Source organism: Sparus aurata, chromosome 9, assembly GCF_900880675.1.
Source record: "Sparus aurata chromosome 9, fSpaAur1.1, whole genome shotgun sequence".
NCBI classification, from domain to species: domain Eukaryota; kingdom Metazoa; phylum Chordata; class Actinopteri; order Spariformes; family Sparidae; genus Sparus; species Sparus aurata.
In genome coordinates, this window is record NC_044195.1 from 4,786,069 (window position 1) to 4,807,204 (window position 21,136).

General features: G+C 41.4%; 1 protein-coding gene across 9 annotated transcripts in view; it reads left to right on the forward strand.

Annotated features, from left to right (window-relative positions):
* Nucleotides 1–21,136, forward strand: part of dgkh (diacylglycerol kinase, eta) — an 83,166-nt gene that overhangs the window by 46,777 nt on the left and 15,253 nt on the right. For 5 of the 9 annotated variants that reach the window (XM_030427312.1, XM_030427310.1, XM_030427313.1 and 2 more), the window contains 20 exons: nucleotides 1,772–1,934; nucleotides 2,085–2,193; nucleotides 2,570–2,791; nucleotides 3,121–3,212; nucleotides 4,046–4,145; nucleotides 4,306–4,591; nucleotides 4,959–5,090; nucleotides 9,196–9,330; nucleotides 9,508–9,625; nucleotides 9,838–9,948; nucleotides 10,580–10,676; nucleotides 11,860–11,967; nucleotides 13,758–13,871; nucleotides 13,960–14,094; nucleotides 14,281–14,441; nucleotides 14,583–14,688; nucleotides 15,053–15,145; nucleotides 15,757–15,876; nucleotides 16,094–16,199; nucleotides 17,644–17,774. In XM_030427312.1, the coding sequence (XP_030283172.1) occupies nucleotides 1,772–1,934; nucleotides 2,085–2,193; nucleotides 2,570–2,791; nucleotides 3,121–3,212; nucleotides 4,046–4,145; nucleotides 4,306–4,591; nucleotides 4,959–5,090; nucleotides 9,196–9,330; nucleotides 9,508–9,625; nucleotides 9,838–9,948; nucleotides 10,580–10,676; nucleotides 11,860–11,967; nucleotides 13,758–13,871; nucleotides 13,960–14,094; nucleotides 14,281–14,441; nucleotides 14,583–14,688; nucleotides 15,053–15,145; nucleotides 15,757–15,876; nucleotides 16,094–16,199; nucleotides 17,644–17,774 (2,639 nt within the window). Of the gene's footprint in view, nucleotides 1–1,771; nucleotides 1,935–2,084; nucleotides 2,194–2,569; nucleotides 2,792–3,120; nucleotides 3,213–4,045; nucleotides 4,146–4,305; nucleotides 4,592–4,958; nucleotides 5,091–9,195; nucleotides 9,331–9,507; nucleotides 9,626–9,837; nucleotides 9,949–10,579; nucleotides 10,677–11,859; nucleotides 11,968–13,757; nucleotides 13,872–13,959; nucleotides 14,095–14,280; nucleotides 14,442–14,582; nucleotides 14,689–15,052; nucleotides 15,146–15,756; nucleotides 15,877–16,071; nucleotides 16,200–17,643; nucleotides 17,775–21,136 lie in introns of all 9 variants that reach the window. The other 4 variants (XM_030427319.1, XM_030427311.1, XM_030427316.1 and 1 more) reach the window with 4 other exon arrangements.

Consider the following 21,136-nt stretch of genomic DNA (forward strand, 5'->3'; position numbering starts at 1 on the left):
TATAATTGGCTGAGGGGTGGACTGTAACACGTGCTGGTGCTTTGTGACTCCCCCTCTCCTCTCTTCCTCCTCCTTCTTCTCCACTCACCCTCCCTCAATCCGTCCTCTACCGACAAGATCCGAGAGAGAGAGAGAGAGAGAGAGAAAGAGCAACAGAGAGAGACACACACAGAGAGGAAAAAAATGAAGAGGGCTGACTGATAGATTAAAGAGCAGAAGGAAGAAGTAAAGGAGGATGCAAGTGAGGGACAGGGAAAGAAGGAGTGCCAGCAGTAGACAGCAGACATACACATATAAATGCGGGAAGTCCTAATATGCATGAAGCTGTCAACACAGTGACGGTGTATAGATTAAGCTGTGAGCACAGAAACCTCTTGTTGCATTACCTATCACAGATGAGTATATATGTGTGTGTGTATATGTGTGTTTATAAATGTGTGTTTGTGCTGTACTACGAAGCAAAACACGTGTTTTTGGCATGTGCTGTCCTCCCATGAATTATTCCGCTCAGTTTCACTCACGCACTGAGACTCTGATGGGGTTGTTAAATGTTGACAGAGTCATTTTGCAGAATTTTCTGCATCTAGCTAAAGCCGGACCCCGGTTACCGTGTTGAATGCATAAAATTCACGCTAGTCCAGAGTCAGTTTTATGTATACAGCCCAGTATCACAAATCACAAATTTCAAAATCTGTATGGCAAACAATACCCAGCGTCAGACATGCAATAGACAACGTAGAAAAATTCCAGTGTGAACAGTCATGATTACAAAGATAGATTGTAAACATGCGTGAAGTATGTGATCTATGAAGACATTGTGCAACATCCCAACAGACCTAATCCACAAGCTGTCCTCTCTGCCATGGTGACCAGAGACCTGTACCGTGAAGCGAGTTCCACATACCCAGGATATGTTTCTGTCAGCTGACTTCACTGACCCTAACAATCCCAATCATGCTAAGCAGTCTCACAAGATGGTTATCAACCTGATAAGTCAACCAAGGTTTTCCACATCTAGCCATGAGCACATTCCCATAACAGCAGAGTGGAATATTTTATAGATGAAGAGCAAACTATGAGACAAATAGTAGAAGAAGTTAAAACAGATTAATCGAGGCTAAAAACACACAGTTTCCAAAAAAATCACTGAATAATGTAAATTCATGTGTGCTTGAGACCTATTCGTATGATGTGTATTGATGACAGTTTTAGCCTTATTCTTTCAGCTGCACACCCTGCGGTGTCGACCGGACTTTGGGGCTACTAAAAAATAATCATAACAGATACAAGGGAGTTGTGTTTCAGTCTGAGTTGTAAGATGATCAGTATAAACAAGCACAATAAAATTGCTTTTACATTGCTTGCAGCTGATGCAACAAAAATGAATGAAGATAGGATGAGGCCATCCTACACAGGAGTACAACTCTCACTGAGCTTCATGGGATTTTCCTATAATTAATTATGCCTTTTTCCAGAGATTTGATTGGCTGGGTGGCGGTGCTTTTATATTATTGATCTGTTATTTCGAACATAATCTGCTCCGGAGCATAAATTACTGTGGCGATGTAGCCAGATAAGAAATTAACCACTATCGTAGCCCTAAAAAAACAACAGGATTAAACCCTGAAGCTACCTCGCTACCCACAAAGAAAGAGGCTGACTTCACAAACACAAGAGTTTAATTTAATTCAGTGATGAAATTTAGTTTGTAGTGCACAGAGCATTCAACAGATGACTCACTTTCACCTTTTCTGTTGCCACTTCTCCTCAGGCTTCTGGAAGGCCACCTGTCCCCCATCATGTGCTAGTCCCCTCCTGGTGTTTGTCAACTCCAAAAGTGGCGACAACCAGGGAGTGAAATTCCTGCGACGCTTTAAGCAGCTTCTCAATCCGGCTCAAGTCTTTGACCTGGTCAACGGTGGGCCTCATCTTGGGTGAGGACTCAAACTGAAATAGTGCCCAGAATTCTTATGTGTATGGATATAGACACATAAAACATCCATAAATATATGCATTATTTACTGTAGTTGTAATATAACCCTACAGAATAATGAATACTGTAAGCATGTGTGTATTTTTGTCAGTCTGCGCCTGTTTCAGAAGTTTGACAACTTCCGGATCCTGGTGTGTGGAGGTGATGGGAGTGTGGGCTGGGTGCTCTCAGAGATTGACAAACTAAATCTTCACAAACAGGTACTGTAATGAAATTGTGATGTCAATAAAAACAGCATTGAGCTAAACTATTGATATTACCAGTAGGATTGTTATCTTTTGTTTTATCCTGTATTACATTAACCGCACATGCTTTCTGTCACAAACATATCAGGTAGGTAATCCTATAAATGAATGAAACGATTGCCAGAATAGTGTGCGCACAAGTAGATAGAAACTGGGAAATGTGTCCTTGGTCAATGTGCCAGTTGAGCTTTTTGCCTTTGCTCCTGGCCAGCTTACATAGAGACATACACTCATTGTACACACTCAGGCATGCACACACATACACACAAACCTCATTTTGAGTGCCAAAGGCATTCCCTGATGCCAAATAAACCCTCTGCATGTGTTTCAGTGCCAGCTGGGGGTGTTGCCCTTAGGCACGGGCAATGATCTGGCACGCGTGCTGGGCTGGGGCCCATCATGTGACGATGACACACAGCTGCCTCAGATCCTGGAGAAGTTGGAGAGAGCAAGCACCAAGATGCTGGACCGCTGGAGCATCATGACCTATGAGATTAAGATCCCACCCAAACACAGCTGCCCCACCACGCCTGAAGGAGCTGACAACTGCCAGGTACTCACAGAAGTTGACAGATATTCACACGCATCAGTAGACACAATCAAACCCAGCAGGGCTTCCAGACACAAGACGTGAGTAGGAGGTAGTTGAGCATGTGCAGGAAACAGGAAATAGCATTTTTAATTCAAATTCAACTTAGTTTAGGTTCAAAACTGAACAAAGGGCTATGCAATAGACCATGCAATATATTATATTAAAATGTTGTATGTTTCAAGTATTGATGAGAGCAATCTGCTTTCAACTGTAGTGCTTTCTGTTGTTTTCTAAACACTAACAAATATCATGCATACTACGTACATTGTTCCTGTGTGTTCTCTGTCCAGTTTCACATTTCAGCTTATGAAGACTCAGTTGCTGCTCACCTCACTAAGATCCTTAACTCTGAGCAGCACTCTGTGGTCATCTCCTCTGCCAAGTAAGTGTTACCAGCAGCATGACATCAGACAGTCTGACTAAAATCAACAGAAAATAACCGGCTACAACAGTGTGAAACAGATTTCAGAAACTCTTTTTTATCACTGACCCTGACACTATCATTAATACACAAGACTTATATTTTAATGTGTACTTTATTTAAGTTCATTCTTACTCCATATTCCATTCATATACAAGTTCTTCTTCTTCGTCTTCTTCTTCTTCTTCTTCTTCTTCTTCTTCTTTATTATTATTATTATTATTATTATTATTATTATTATTATTGTTAAAATGTTTAATTTTTATTACTATTGGTTTAAATGCTGAAAGCTATTTTTCATACTCCTTAGGTTGCTACTTGAAACAAACCAGCAATTAAGTTTAGTGTCAGCTTTTCAACAAAAGTTGAAATATTCCGAATCTTTCATACATGTTTGGTGTCATTCACCTTTAAAGCCATTAATGCTTTTTTGCATTTTTCTGCTTTAATGCAGTTTTTGCATTCATACCGCAGTTTCTTCAGAAATTGCCATCTCCATCTCTAGTTATTGTAATTATCATTATTTACTTGTAGGTAAAGCCATTGTGTTTGAATGCTTATAGGTGATACTGTGCTACAAGTTTTCTTGTAAACAGTCAATGCTGATATAGTTATTAAATTAAGAATATTTAAGATAAATAATGAAACTGCAGAATTATAAATGAGAAAGGACCATAAAAAAATCTATAGACCATCTGCCTGTTCTGTACAATAGCAACAAGAGCTCTGATTGACCTCATCTTCTCTTTCTCATATAATTCAAGAAAAACTGAAGTCTTCTTCCTGTTTCTTAGAATCCTGTGCGAAACGGTAAAGGATTTTGTTGCCAAAGTGGGGAAAGCCTATGAAAAAAGTGCAGAAAACGCTGAGGAGTGTGACACAATGTCTCTGAAAGTAAGCCTCAAAAACAATGCAGTTAACATCCATCATCCGCCTGTGCTGCAAGGCAACTCCCTGTATATTAAGTTTCTGATTTTTTCACCATGCTCTGACTGCTGCCACAGCACTCTGTCTAGCATTTGTTTGTCTCCTCTCCTCTGTGTGTCTCCCACAGTGTGCCATCCTGAATGAGAAACTGGACTCCCTCCTCCAGACCCTCAACACAGAGTGCCAGGCTCTACCTCAACATCCCCACTCTACACCTCCTATTGTAGAGGAGGAGCAGGAGGAGGAGGAAGAGGAGGAGGCCAGCGAGGAGAGTCTGACAGAGCTGAAGGAGAAGCTGGAGGAGGAGGAGACGGAGAAAGGACACCAGCTGTTCAAAAGCAGAGAGCAGCTTATGCTCAGGGCCAACAGTCTGAAGAAAGCTGTGCGACAGATCATAGAACAGGCTGAGAGAGGTAACACATACAGAGCTATGGAGGGAGAACCCACCTTAATCCAGTTTACACAGTGTTTTCTGTGAAGGAAACTGCTTATTTCAGACAAGCATATATTTTAAGACCTTGTTTGGAGATTGTGTAAGAAGCAGGTTTATGCTGAGGCAGAAATCAACACTTAAAAGTGATTTTGCTTTTGTTAATCCAGATGATTATCTGCCCTACAATCATCTCAGCTGTTATGTCAATAGACACTATATCGCCATATTTTATTTTATCACAGCATAGCTGGCTAGGAAATGCAACACACAGAAACAGGAACTGGTAGAAGCATGTACTGTACATACACTGTGGCATTGTCTTTAACCCTCCTGTGTTTCGTGTTTAGTGGTTGATGAGCAGAACGCCCATACAGAGGATACCGAGCTGCCCTCTTCCCTGGAGTTCAGAAAGGACAGCGAGGAGGAGAACAGAGACACTGAGAAGGATGAGGATACCAAGGAACTGGAAGCAGTACCATGTAAGTGCTTCTGCTTCTGCTGCTTGGACCCTGTTTCATATCTCCGACCTGTCTGGCCTGGTCCCATTGCAAATCTGTGACCTGTGACCTGCAGGCAACCTCTGTACCTCTGTGGCCCTAATGCATTTCCATCCTGGGCCATTTCCAAAATGCTTAGGTTGTCCAGCTTTGCTTGTTATATTTTCAAGTCCTCCACTTTACCAGCTCAGTGACTGTCTCTTCAAAGATGCTGTGTTTGATTCAGTGGTCTTTGTCTGTAGATGGAATGCTTTTTCATTTTGGTCACATTTTAGTCATTTTTACCCCTCACAGTTCAAGTCTTGACTAGTTTTAGTCAATGAAAAGTGCAGTTCCATCAGGCTATAAACATTACAGCAGCAACATGTGATGTGCATTTAGACACAGTTTTCCCATGTTTCACTCGAACAACAGTTAATGTTTACTTAAGTAACTAAGTAGTTAAGTGATATTGTCAAGCCTTGCATGTTTGACTCACAAGCTTTGAAGCCAGTGGACATTAACCCATCCAGCGTTAGCCTGACAGACAGGCTCCTTCATTCATCATGTTTCTATTGAAAAAGATGAGCAGTCATCTGTTGACACAGATGACTGCTCAGTGCATTGACTTAACATAAGAAACATTTATGTGCTGAGTTAACAATGGGACGTACAGTTAGCTAACTCACCATTGTATTTATAGAAGCAACTAGTTGGGGACGTGTTTTGTTGTTTTGTTGGACTACCAAACTTCACCTGACTTGCGCTTGGCATGGGGGTGAGTAGATGATGAGTTTTCATTTTTGGATGGATCTTCCCTTTTTATTATCCTTATAATCTATTTATATTTGATCTCATATAATAACCAAATAATTCAATTTCGTTGTGTCAAAATGTATCAAGCTATCTTGGGTGAAAGTCCCAAATTCTGATGTTAGAAGTTTTTACATCATCCACTAAATCTAACACTTTCACCTTTTACTTTATACTTGCAGTTACCTCTATGCAAAATGTAAACAAATATAATTTACTCTAATAACCATATTCCTACATAAAACCTGCCACGGTGTGGGACAAAATTATACCTTCTTTTATACTTACCTGCAATTATTGAATAGGAAAAAGATTATTTGTGTCAAAATCAGATTAAAAATCTTTCTATAAAAGCACGGAATCTCTGTCTGTCTGTGTGTGTGTGTGTGTGTTTCTGTTAGTCAAATATCTCTGCGGATCAGGATCACACTGACCCGAGACTTTCAACATGGCTGCTGCGTGGTTCAGTGGTGTGCATCTAAGCATTTGCTTGGACTGCAATGATACCGTGACTAAATTATTTCATAAATGCTTTACAAATTCCGCCGAGCATTGTCCACCGGAGCCACCACAGTCACGTGCGCACCAGAGCCAATCACTGCAGAGCTCAAGCCCACGACATACCTGAAGAAACAAGCGGATTGATACCTGCAGCGGCGCGAGCTGGACCGGGATTTTGCTGGTGGTTAGGTCCCGTTCTGTTCTGTTCATCTAAACTGACTGTTGTGGATTAATGAGATTAAACGAGTCCGGACCGAGTCTGTTCGGGTCTGAGGAGATCCGGAGACGTGCGGACAACAAAGTGGAATCGGAATCTGTGGATGCAGCTAGCTGCTAGCCGCTAGCTACATGGCCCACACCCCGAGTCGACAGACCGGACGCACCGACACGTCCAAAACCGGACTTAGGGTAAATAATGTCCGCCACGCTTTTTCGCAAACATTGCCGTCACGTTTGCTTTGTGTCTGGTGCAGGAAGAAACGGTAAAAACAGGCTTTTGTCACGAAAGTGTCCAAGCAGCAAGTTTGGTTGTTGAGGAACAGGAAGTTGTGGGAGGGACCTAGGCGGATGATTGACAGGCCGAACGATGGTCAGTGTAGAGACAGAGATATTGAGAGTTGAGAGATTTGTGACATTTAGCGTGTTTGGAGTGTGTAGTTAGTGTGTTATGTAGTGTTTGGTGTAGTGTGTTTAGTGTGTAGTGGAGTCGGTTTTTTGTTTAATGAGTCAGAACAATGAGGAGAAGCTGAATGTGGAGCAGGCAGTCCAGCTCTTCATTCAGCTGGAAGGAGCTCAGGCAGACCTGAGCATTGCCTGCATTTAAATGTAAATAGTTACATATAATTTCGTAAATGTTTAAAATGTATGCACAAATTTAGCAAACAACAATTTATATTTGCATTACAAGTAAAAAATGGTTTGTTAAACATATTTGTGGTTTTCACAGTAAAAATGATTGAGAAATGAGAAATGATTTTAGGTCCATTGTGTTCATACAGTATGTCAAAATAAAAAAATAACTGTACAGTCACACATGTGAGGTTGTGCTGAAAATAATGACACCAAGTAAATAGTTTTTAAGGTGAAATATAATGGCAAAATCAAAAATAGTCAAAAACGGCCAATTATACCCTGGAATATCGGATTTCACAACAAACCTAAATATCCCTGACGTCCCACCTTCAAACACAGCCTCATTTGGCCATCCATGAAAAAGCTGCTTAACCTCCCACTTTTCTATAGGAATACACTTTTCTTACTGGCACTGCACTAGTGTGATTAAAAATAGCTGTCAAGACCCTGAATGAGTGTTTGAGGCCTTGACTAACTAGAATTTGACTCAGTTGATTAAAACACATTCCTTCCCTTCTTGAACTGAGGGATGAGATATTGTTCCAGTATTCCCATTAGTCAGGTAAACACGAGAATAGACAACGATATAAAAGCCAATATTCTTCTCCTCTCAATAATAGAATAATGTTATTGTAGAAATGGTATTAAATAAGTGTGTTGTACTTGGAACTAAATAGATGCAACAGTGATATCACACAGAATTTAAATGTTGCCACCTTGTGGATATTGGACTCCCTGCACCACAGAGAACCAGACACACAGCTAATGGAAAAAAGTACCGCTGACGCAAATTATGTTTCCTGTCATAAATAAGCTCAAGGATTAGTGGTGAAAGTGCATGGAGAAACTGTGCTCTCCTGTGATATCCCAGCTCTTGCACCAGACTATGCTGATTATCTCTCTATCTTCAGTCTCTGCACCAGTCAACGTCTTTAATAATACATTATTGTACCTGTCCAAACTGTGTTGGCAGGGCCTTTGTGTCTGTTTCATATGTGTCTGAATGTGTGTAGTGTGGACACACATGCATGTCACTCTGTGTAAATGTCTCTGTGCCTCGGTGAGTGTGTGCGCGTTGGCCACAGGATGTGTTATTGTCTTAGGGGCAGAAGTTCTTCCTGTTTATCATGAGGCTGCTTCCTTCCTTCCACACATTTTCCAGTCAGTGGAAGACTAGGAGGTATCAGTCAAACCCTCTGTTTTGTATCCTCTCCTTGTTTCCTCATAATGCCTCCTTACTTTTTCCTGACCTGGACACAAATCAAACACGCCGAGCAACCAGAGGATGTGACCAGTAGGGATAGTTGGTTTGGTCAAATCCGTCAGTAAATGTTTGCAAATCCTGCACGTGTTTGTATGCCCATAGAGGATTCACGTGAGGTCAGTGTATGCAAAGTTGCTATGTGGCAAACACGCAGTGTTCATAAGCGGTCATTGTGCATTGACATGGAAAAATGCATAACTACCGAAAGCTAAAAAGAAGAGAGGCAGCATGAAGCTATAGATGCTCAGGGCTGTGCAACACGACCTAACTGAGCTAGCAGATTTCAAGTCAGACAAATATTTTTACAGAATGTCAGTCAGCCAGAATATATGTTAAATCCTCATGATTTTGACAAGACCAATGAATCCAGTGTCTAATCCAAAACAACAAAAGGGACCCTACCCTACAAATCCTTCAGAGTAAAAGCATGATCTAATCCTTGTCAATTCACATAGCTTGTACTTGAAGAAATTTGTTTGTCTTCCTCTGTGTATCACAACCCGGCCCTTCATGACAGCTGGAGTGAGTTTTGTCACGCCCTCTGGTGGAATGAGAAGGTGGTATCATATTAAAAAAGTGATGTCTACCCATCATCGCATGTGCCAGGAATGTGTAGCTAAGATTTGAGTGGAACAAAACCATGACACTATGAATGACTTCTTGTCTCTGTGTGTGCAGCTGCTAAGAGTCCCTGCTCGCCAACGGAGAGGAGGGTGAGCCGCAGCACTCAGTCCTGTGGCTCCTTCACCATAACCCCCTTCACCACCAGCAAGGAGAACCTCCCTGTACTCAACACACGCATCATCTGTCCTGGTAAACACACACAAGACTACACATCGTATATATTTCAAAACATGAATATAACTTATACTCCTTCATCTGACCTTAACCTAACAAACAAGAACAGGATCACTTGGACATTTCAACACATGTGACAGATGTGTGTGTGTGTGTGTGTCTGTGTCTGTGTGCGCATGTGCGCGTGTGCAGGCTTGCGGGCAGGTCTGGCTGCCTCCATCGCTGGCAGCTCCATCATTAGCAAGATGCTGCTGGCTAACATTGACCCCTTCGGTGCCACACCCTTCATTGACCCCGACCTCGACTCCCTGTAAGAGCCATCACTCTTAGTGCACCTCCTCCCATTGTTATCATTCTGTTAGAAAATCTGTCGGGTTGTAATGTGTCTTCTCATCCTTCTCTCGCCATCAATGCGCAAATCTATATCCATATTTGTCCCTCTATTTGTCCTTGATATTTATCTGTGATTATTTATGTGTGAGTTTAACTGTTTGTCCGATGTGTGGCTGTTTTTCCATCCAGAGAGGGCTACATGGAGAAGTGTGTGATGAACAACTATTTTGGCATCGGCCTAGATGCCAAGATCTCCTTGGAGTTCAACAACAAGCGAGAGGAGCACCCAGAGAAATGCAGGTGAGACACATTTCAGGTACGCCCAGGTATCTCTCAGCCACAAGCAACTGCTATTTCCATTCAGTAGTTCTGGGGAAGACATTTTAATAAGAAGAGAAGGATCTTCACTGACTGATTACTTTTCTGCCTAAACAAACGAAGTAAAAAACTGTTTCCGTGACTGAATGAACTGAATAAACTAACATTAAAGGACACCACAGTTTCCTACTGTTTTATTTTGTTAATATGTGGCGGACCCTGCCACCTTCAAACAGTGTTCTGGGACCTTATTTTCCTCTGAGAACGGCTTGTTTCGCCAGTAATGGAAAAGACAACATATTTCTGATTTACCTCATTAATATTGTGAATATTCAAATTCTGAGTTCTAATTTCTTCTCCAAAACTACATGGTGTCCATTTGTGTCCAGAAATACAAACACTGTAGGCTATAATCCACTATCAATGCTCATAATGCATAGAACATATTTCTAAGTCTATGGCTACACACGTCCATCCATCTGTCGTGTGTCAAACAACCATTCTTTTCCATACAGTGCTCAGACAACAACATTTTCAGCTTTTCTCAGTTAATTACACAACCCTTTCCTTCTTCACCAGAAATGTAATGTCACTCTCTGCTCCTCCTACACAGGAGTCGTACCAAGAACATGATGTGGTATGGTGTGTTGGGCACAAAGGAGCTTCTGCAGAGAACCTACAAGAACCTGGAGCAGAAGGTCCAGCTAGAGGTGAGAAACAGCACAGCAGAGGTCATGCCATATGTATATCTTGCACAGCCCCATTGCACCTTGCATTAGTCCAAAAACAATCGATCTACTGGAAATATATAGAAATATATAGACCCAGGCAGCTGATGGCCAGACCTTCAGCAAAAATTAGGGAGCGGTTTAAATAAGGATGTGACTCACCACCTCTCAACACTCTTGAATCACTTGAACTTATATTTAATAATCAATTTAATAAAGGTGTTGTAGATGTACAGTGAAGCATGGTTCTGCAACTGGCCAGCGTATTTTGAACCTTCAATGTGTTTACAAAGTGATTCTGACTGCTCAGAGCAACAATACTTTCATAACTGCTGCCACACACACATACGTGTGCGTTTTCGCAAAAGAGCGTTGTCGTCTGGACGGGGCCTCAAACACACCCCAGTGGATGGTGTGTTCATCTCGTCAGCAATAGGAGTCATACTGTCGATGTCAATCAGCCTCTAACAGTATATTTTATTATTATTATTTCATAGTTAACCCACATTAACCCACAAAACAAAAATATAGTCCATCTACCCCAATCCATTCATCCCAGATGTGAACATTTACAACAACACTGAAAGAAATTACAAATAAATACCAAGACCAACATATCCATTCAGTGCTCTCTGAGAAAAACAAAAGCAAGTACATTCATGATGATATATTCCCCTAATGCTCAAACAAAGCTAAAAAACAAACAAAAAGAAGAGTGTTTATGTAGTAGTCCCATGCAGATACAGGACCATACTACAGAAGGGAAAGAATCACAAATAATAAAGCAATTACTTCTACAAGAAATCTTTGTTTTCTAATGATCAATTAAGCTTACTTCATTATTTACAATGTGATCCATAGTGGGCTCAGAGGCAATCCATTTGCTGATATATATCCTTGCATATTTTTCTTTGACCCTAGAAGTTAAACTTAGTTTTTATTTGGTCTAATGTTTTCTTATTGACATCAAGACAGAAAAGCGATCGACTTATATTCCAAAGGAAGAATAAGTTCATGTGTGCCATAACACTATCCTATAATTGTAGGTCCTAAAACACCAAATTGTAAAAAGGAAAAATATTTATAAATGATGGTAAATGATTTTACACTTCAACTTTTACGTCACTGGTCCAGCTGAGCTGAACTTGGTTGTTATCTTTCCCAGTGTGATGGCCAGTACATCCCCCTGCCCAGCCTTCAGGGGATCGCAGTGTTAAACATTCCTAGCTACGCAGGCGGGACCAACTTTTGGGGCGGCACCAAGGAGGATGATGTGAGTACATTTCCTGTACACTAGATGTTCACACTGAATGCTGTGTAATGTTCTGTCCTGCTGGAAGTGCTCTTTGTAGGTGACTTGAATCACATTGTCAGTGTCAGAAGTCGGCCCGCATTCTGCACCAAGGCTTCCCCTCTCTGTTTCTGTCTCTCTGTCTCTCTCTCTTGTTTTTTTTACATTAACTGTGCAATGAGCCTACTTAAACATGACCCTGATGGCCTGGTGGTGCAGGGGGAGGGATGGTCAGAGAGATATTTGTGCTTGTTTGTTTAAGGCTGGGAGCACAGGGGATTAGAGTCAGTTTGCACACACTCAGATACACAAACATACACACATACACATACACACACCCCTAAGTGAGCCCCTGCAGAGGTGACCCTTGGACACACACATATAGCATGTGCATTTGGCCTTACGTAACCATTTTGCTCGAGAGGAGGAAACTGCAACTAGTAGAGGACATTTAGTTAAACTTAGTCTTTATGCACATGCACACACACACACACACACACACACACACACACACGTAAACACACACATGTAAACACAGACCTACAGTGAAATAAACATTTCGTCTTTGTATTGAATGGATCCACTTGTTTTGTGATATAATCGTACATTTATAGACTCTGCATCTGATCTGTAGTTCTGCTGATCAACGTTTGAAAATATACTTGAAAAACAAATTAACACCAAAATTGATGAAAGGGGGAAATATATCCTTTTTGTCACTGATCAACATCCTACTAGCTCTTCTTATGTAATAAGTTCAGGACTGAACGTTTTGCTGAATGTGTTTTGGTTTCCATCTTGTGGCCGGGGGCCCAAATGACAATCCATCAGATTATTTGCTTTGATTATTTAATCTCTGCAAAATGTTACCTATGCAGCAGTTTTTTTGCTGAGCCTCTCTCTTAGTACTTAGGCCGATGCTGACTCAATGTTACTGTAACCTTTTCAAGGGCAGTTTGCTGACAGAGATCAATAACAGCCTCTTCACTCAGAGACCGTTCATTTCTCCAACTAAACTGAGCCAGAGGGGAAAATGTCTCCTCTGAGGCAGTTTTTTATGAGTACAGAAGAAGGACAGATGTGTTGTTTTACAAACCCTCCCTGTCGCATTAATAATAGAGGACAAGACTGGTGTAATTTTATGTGTGAGCTCAAATGCATGAAATTAAATTGTTTCTATTGATTATACAGAACTCTATTTTTTGTCTACATTGGTCATGACTACAGTACACAATATATATCTCAGTATTATGAAATCAAATATCACAATATTGTTGACCTTCATATCAAATTCATAACAATATTGTAGAGATGACTACTGGTACTTTGAGAACATATTCACACATCGGTAATGTGGATATAATGACTAAGTGGGTACAGAGAGGTATAGAACAGTCTGGTAAGTTCAGTAAATGACATCACTTTACTGTAATGAACCTTTAAAACCAGAAGAAAGGAAACACTTTGGTCATATCATGTTGTTACAATATACAAAATCTAAGATCATATACTGTATTGTCTCATATCACAATAACAAGATAATTTTGATGTACTGTCCTGCCCTTTTTCTATATCATTTTTATTTTTTTATTTTGAACCAGTCAGTCAGGGAACAGTACATTTCTAAGTAAACTTTAAAGCTATTAGGGGCATTCTTTGGGATTTAGTGCCACAGATTGGGTAAAAAGTATGAATGTTATACAGTCCACAATCAACAGATTGAGCATGGTACTACACCCACAGTTCCTGAATGTCATTATTGTGTTGTGCAGATCTTCTGTGCCCCGTCATTTGATGATAAGATCCTTGAAGTTGTGGCTGTCTTTGGGAGCATGCAGATGGCTGTGTCCAGAGTCATTAAACTGCAGCACCACCGCATAGCACAGGTGAGAATACAGACTTAAAAGAATATAAAAATAAGACCTGTACAGTAAAGAATATGTACATCTAACCTAAGCTTCTTTGCCCAAACAGTGTCGAACTGTGAAGATCACTATCCTGGGTGATGAGGGGGTTCCCATTCAAGTGGATGGTGAGGCCTGGATTCAGCCGCCTGGTGTCATCAAGATCCAGCACAAAAACAGAGCTCAGATGCTCACCAGAGACCGGGTGAGAGAGAGGGAGTGGGGCTCAGCTAGGAGCTGAAGGTGTCTGGAATATAATGTTTAAGGAGTATAATGACTTACTTAAGTAAGGAGGTTGGGCTCTGGGTAAGAGTGGCGATGGCAATGGATCAAGTTTTAGAAGAATTGCTATACATAATAGAAATAGTCATCCTTTGATTTTTTCCTGCAGGCGTTTGAGAACACATTGAAGTCATGGGAAGACAAACTGAAGTATGATAAGCCTCCTTTGAGGCCTCACCTCTACCCACAGCAGTCTGTGGATCTGGCTACAGAGGAGGAGGCCGCCCTGGTGCAGATGTGTGCCCGGGCTGCCGAGGAGCTCATTACAAGGTAAACTGCCACGAATATTCTCAATAACATGAATATCTATGGATCCACAGGTCTTACACATATATGAAGAATCCAGGAAATTGCCATTTTGTTTGTTTAACGTGAATCGTGCCCATTGACATGTGCTCTGTCTGATCACAGGATATGCGAGGCTGCAAAGACCAATGGGCTTTTAGAGCAGGAGCTGGCTCATGCTGTTAATGCTGCTTCCCACGCCATCAACAAAACACACCCGAAGTTCCCAGAGGTTAGCTATTATCATATATCACACAACACAGAGTTGTTTTCCTCCGAGGTCGAGCAATGACATGTTGTGTTGTGTCATTTGATTAGATGTTTACTACAAGTTTAAATCCAGTGTTTGAGTGAGTGTGTATAACTTATATTGTGGGCATCTGTTTACACAGTCTCATTGGGGGCGACACTCTTTCCTCATGAGAACAAAACTCAAGTCCCCCTGAATCATTAAATTGAAGTGAAGACTAGGTAAGGGTAAGGTTAGATCTAGGTTAGTAGAGGCTATGGTTATGGTTGGGGTTATTTAGCGATGAGTGCACTGTGTTTTTTGTATATACTGTATGATGTGTGAATAACTGTAGTCTTGTTTCTAGAGTCTGACCAGGAACACAGCTATAGAGGTGGCCAGCACTGTCAAGGCTCTGTACAATGAGACAGAGTCCCTTCTGTTGGGCCGAGTCTCTCTGGTGAGTCATTATGGATGTTTTGGAGACAGTCTTTACATTTATTACATATTGCGTGTTTCAACCTTACTATGATTAAAGAATGATTCTAGCTGAATATAATATGGAGTCTTATTTTTTGGACTGACTGACAGTTTGCTGCATGGAGTTAAGGTTAAAGTTACTCTGTTGTCGCCTGTGGGAGGAATTTTTCTCACATTAAGGGAACTGCTGCAACAAACTAGACAATAAAAGACAGTAATAGGCAAGACATGGGCAAAGCCCTAAGATAAATTCAACCAAGCAAGCTGATCACAAAGTCATTCACATTGTGAAAGTTTACAAAATTGGCATACTTCTCAGAATATACACATCTTTGTACATAAATTACAAGCAACAACACAATTCACTTGACATGCTTATAAACAGCAGTGACAGTTGGAGCCTGCACTTATCTGGGAGTTATCTTCTCTGTCTGCACTCAAGGAGCTGCTCATTTCTAACAGAGGGACAAATAAGTGTTTATAAAGTTTGTGCTTACACAAAAAGACCCTTTTCATCCTTCCAGAATTCATCAGCACAACCTCAGATTTCAACACAGTTGTTGTTCTTGCCTTGTGTGTTCGTCCTTGCAGCAACTGGACCCGCCAGAGGAGGAGCAACTGTCCAATGCCCTGCAGAGTTTGGAGTTGGAATTGGGCAAACTGGGAGAGATCCCCTGGCTCTACCATATACTGCAGCCAAATGATGAGGAGGTAAGCAGCCTTAGCAAACACTCACACATGGATGGACAGGTGCACACACATAACTTGTAGCAGTCCTATGAAAGACAACATCCTGTACTCCAGACGGTCATAACTAAAAGCCATCTGCACACATATTCTGAATGTCTTTAATGTAACATGGCTCCAGGTAACGGGAGAGCTGAGTAGCTAAATGAAATGCTATAGGTTGACTGTGCTTATGTACCAGGACCACTCACTGGGTTACGGCAAGAGGAACAGTCGCAGCAGCATGTTTCGAATAGTGCCCAAGTTCAAGAAAGAGAAGGCCGCCAAGAAGACGAGTCCTCAGTCAGGTAGGGCTGTACCCACTTTGCCCTCAGAAGTCAACAGACAGGCTGCTTACATCTGCTCAGGATGGGGAATCAGTCAGAGTCCATCTGCCATGTTTACAGTATTCTGTGTGTTCTGTCTGCCTCAAACTATATCATGATTATTGCTGCCTTTCATTGGGAAGGACGGTAGCATTAAATGTGCTGAATGACAAACTGAAAGCTCAAATATTTACTGTGCTTCAAGTAAATCTACATAAAAGACCGAGTGAGATTTGATTTGTCAATAATGGTGTAAAGTTGAAGTTGAAATAGTATGGATGTAGTTTTGTTTAGGTTGTCTTGGCAGCCACAGAAATTATTTTGCACCTGTGATCAAATAAGCACAGTACATATGCAGATTATTAAATACGACAACCGTTAGCTGCTTACTGTAAAATTGACTGAGGTGCTTAATCTTTACACACTTAATGATGAAGGTGCACATTCACACACGTACACACAAACAAACAAACGTGATTCCGCCGACAGTCGTCGTGGTTACAATGGACGTCACAATGCCCCTCACTACCATCACATTACTGTCCTTGATTAAAGCTATTACTGCATTGTAATCCCTTGGTAAAAAAAAAAAAACAAAAACAAAAGAAAAAAGAATGTGTGTGTGTTTGAGGTCTTATTTCCCACAGTGTAACCCTTATCATCAACTCATACCATCCCATCCATTCATGCTCCTGTCTAGCTGTCAACATGGCTACAGAAGGCGCAAAGGCAAGAACAAGGCTGCACCAAGAGAAAGCCTGCAGGGATCGAATATTTTATATGAACACAAACCAGCCATAAATCAAATATTTGCTACATATTGAGTATCAGGTTTGAGCTGACCAAACACTCCACTCTGACATGATGTTGCTGCACACTGAGTGGCTATATGTTTTCATACATACTAGGGATAATAAGAGTAGGTTCAACAACCAGACCAGGTTGAAGAGCCCTTCCTCTCATAACGGGCTGGTTACTGATTAGTTGGGCTGTATTTCCTGCACAGGCTTCCGCCTCCCAGTACCTCCTACTTTTTCTGTGTGTTCTGATACTGGTCGATTATATGCATGCTCCCAGCCTTCCTGGAAAGGCATTAGCAACTGCCTTGTTCTGACCAACCTTTGACCTTTGTCAAATTCCTCTCTCTATCGCCAGCTGCCGCCACTGCTCTCCCTTCCTCTCTGATGCTCTCCCTCCATTTTTTCTCCTTCTTTTCCTTCAATGATTTACCACAATTTGTGCCTATTTGTGATGCTGTTTGAATGATAACATGCCATAGGCAGACAAAGAATGAGTGAGGTGTGGGAGCAACAGTTTTTGGTGTATGGCAGTGTGTGCGCGCATACCTGTGAGGCGCCCTGAGCCTCTCTCTGCTCTGCTTTGTGTGTGTGTCTCTGTGTGTGTTTGTGTATGTGTGTGTGTGTAGTGGAGAGATGGGGCACAGAGGAAGTGGGCGTCTGGCTGGAACAGCTGAGTCTGGGGGAGTACAGAGACACCTTCATCCGACACGACATCAGAGGCTCGGAGCTACTTCACCTGGAGAGGAGAGACCTGAAGGTACACACACACGCTTGTTACCACACCTCAGTCCCTCAGTGAATCTGTGTGAACCCTCTCGTCCAACCCACAAGCTACTCTTTCTCTCTATCTCTTGCTCTACTGTATCTCTTATGGTCTTTCATCTGTTAGATGTCTCCCTGTTTTGCCACCTCTTGCGCTGCGCTGCATTGCTCTGCTTGGCTTATACTGTCTGATTGTTGCTTGGTGAAAGAGACTTGCTGTAACCCACTAACACTGTGTATCTGCTGAAGAGGGGAAGCCTACAGGGCAGGGAGCACCAAACAGAGCTGGGCTGATTGTCGAGGGCCAGAAGTACAAATCCAGGCAGTAAGTGTAGGTGCGATATTTAAACTGGCTCAACTCGAATGGTTTGAGTCCTGTGGAGTTTACAGGAGACTGAAATTAGTAGGTGTTTTTGCACAAATGCACAGGCTGCACGGATAACACATTCACACATCTTCACTTGAATTTGTTCTGATCCGTGTGACATTTGTGTGACGCCTTCCTCCTCAAATTGTAGGTGTATACAACCGTTGTCACGGGAACGATGTTGCCACCCTTTTTGACATACAAAAGGAAAGTTGAGAAAAAACCATGATGCGAGCATCAACACCTATATGGGCTGCAGAGCTTTGAAGAATGAGCCCCCCACCCTAGCAAAAAAAATATAATGGCATCATGTTGGACATACTTCTTATACTTGGTATTTGTATTCCTCATCTTTTCTTAATTTGGTCCAAGACTCAAGCAAGTCCCAATTTGTTTTTTTTTTTGAGGCAAGTCAAGGGTTGTTTCAAGTCAAATCCTGAGTTTAACGTCCAAGTGTGTTGGATTTAAGGGGATCTTTTGGTAAAGATAAAATATAATATCCAGAATTATTTTTTCTTCTCAAGAAGTTGACTTTTACTTTAACACTAGATGCCACTAAATTGTACATATCAGGGCCCGTATTCACAAAGAATCTTAAGGCTAAAAGTAGCTCCTAACAGTTGAATTTAGGAGCAACTCCTAAAAATAATGGGCGTGTCAGTCGTAACTTTAGGACTCCTAATTTTTGAAAATAAGAGTAATTCACAAAACATTTTAAGCCTAAAAGTAGCACCTTAGTCTGGGAGACCTTAGGAGTAGTCCAGAGGACTCCTAACTCTCTAAGACCTGGTCACAGCCGAATGTTTTGGAGATGCTAAATGACAGGGAGTTTTCAAAACGATGTTGGATGGACCGCGAAGGGACTGAAGTTGTTGAGTGACAGGTTGAGTTGGTGAGGGACACAATAACGTCCCCAACCAACAGAAACAATCCAATAATGCCAGAGTTAAAATGTTTGGCAACACTCATTTGTCTACGGGGAAAATGCAGCCCTTCGCACGGGACTAGTATTACCTGGGAACCTCAAGTGATTTAGAAATTATCCCACCACGTCCGTGTTTCGTGCTGCGCATTCGCACAGGATAAGCAAAGTCTCTGTTTTAACTCGAATTTACTGACATTATCCCCCGGGTCGATCACACCGGAGCCCTTGTTGGAGCAGCACAACTGTTAGATATGGATATTTTTAATATAATAATTGGTGAGCCTGTTGAAAGATGGAAAAATGTTCCTTACTGCATGCTGCCATGCATGTAATCCATCTAATCCATCTAATCATCTTTCGAGATTTCGCAGACAACCTCCGCAATTATTACAAATTACTGGAGGTCCCCACGTTATACTAGTCCCGTGCGAATAGGGTTTTTGTCAATCGTAAAAGTTGCATTCCATCAATACACAAATTGTCTTTGACACACGTTACAATCTCCTGGACATTGTTGCGAAATGGCTCGGATCAACACACGATTCCTGAATTTTAATGGAGAGTGGCAGGGACGTGCACATGATTATAGAGGGGCAGGGGCTCAAAGTCAGAAAAGGGCAGTATATGCAAAACAAAATTTCAGGCCTTAATAACACAATATGTAGATTGATTCATGTAAAATTGATAAACAAAGTACTTATTAAAAGCTAACTTCTTAGCTGTGTATCTTGTGTAGCTGTGAGTGATATGCAACTGCCATTTCATTTGTGTCAACAAATTATTGTCAACATGAGTTTATTCTCATCATCATAATACTGAGGTTTGGAAGACATGCAATTCAGCTGCAATTCTTCAATAGCAATAAAACACTGGTTTATTATTAGACGCTACACATCTAAACATGTGACAAAACCAAAAAATGACTACTGTGACTGTTGATAGAACAACAATGTTTACAACAGCAAAGTCACAGTGAACTCAATATCTGGAAGAAGCTGAAGATTTGTGGCAGATAAACAGCCGACACAGACAGCTGTCAGATTATTCTTATCTCTCATTAACAAGCAGTTAGCTTAACAAACACAAATGGACACTCTTCTGAAATATGACTCTTATTTAAGCACGTTGAATAAGTGGAAGGCGACTTGTTAGCCCCACAAGGAAGTTATGTTAATGGATTTATAACTCACAAAGGTTCAAGTCGCTCCACTGTCACGTCTCATCTACGTGCATGGTGGAATTCTGATGAGGCAGCGGTCTCTCTCTCTCTCTCTATCTCTATCTTTCTCTCTCTTTTTGTCTTCAAAATAAGAGCTTTACATTGCACCCCATTGGAGTTTAGAACTGGGTTCTTAGCGGGGTGCTTGGCAATTCGCGTTTTTCATCGCAATCTTCTAATTTGTCATTTTTGTCCGAAGCGTTTTTCTTTGGGGGGGGGGGGGGCACTTAATTCTCCTCATAAATACATGTCTTTATCCAATATCTTTTCATAGGCTTTGTCATGGGCTGTAGGCAACTTCCTTATTTTCACTTCATGCATTGCGTAGCCTAAATGACTTTTCAATGGGCTGCCCTGTCACTCAACAACCAATCACCGTTGTCACCGCTTCTAAGTGCGTCCTTATAAAATGACGTCTTCCATAGCAACAGAGAGTTACTTCTAGTTTAGGAGTTCACTGTTTTCATAACTAAAAATCGGTCTCAGCGGCTTTGTGAATTACTTTTAAGAAACGACTCCTACATAAAAACTTTTAGTCCGATTTAGGAGTACTCCTAACGTTAAGATAGAAGTCTTTGTGAATATGGCCCTGATCTTTAAGGCGAGTCACATCCTAAATCAAGTAACCCCTCCACACCACCTAAACATACAAGTCTTGCCAATCCAGGTTGCTGTCTCCTATTTTTTTACTGAGAAAAGACAAAGTATTATTACCTGACAAATAATGATATGACTGACCAATTCATCTAACCTGTTCAAAAAGTGTGTAGTCAACCATGGTACTCAAACAAAAACAAATGACTTTGTAAATTTCCTCTCAATAAAAACATATTCCCTCCACATCAC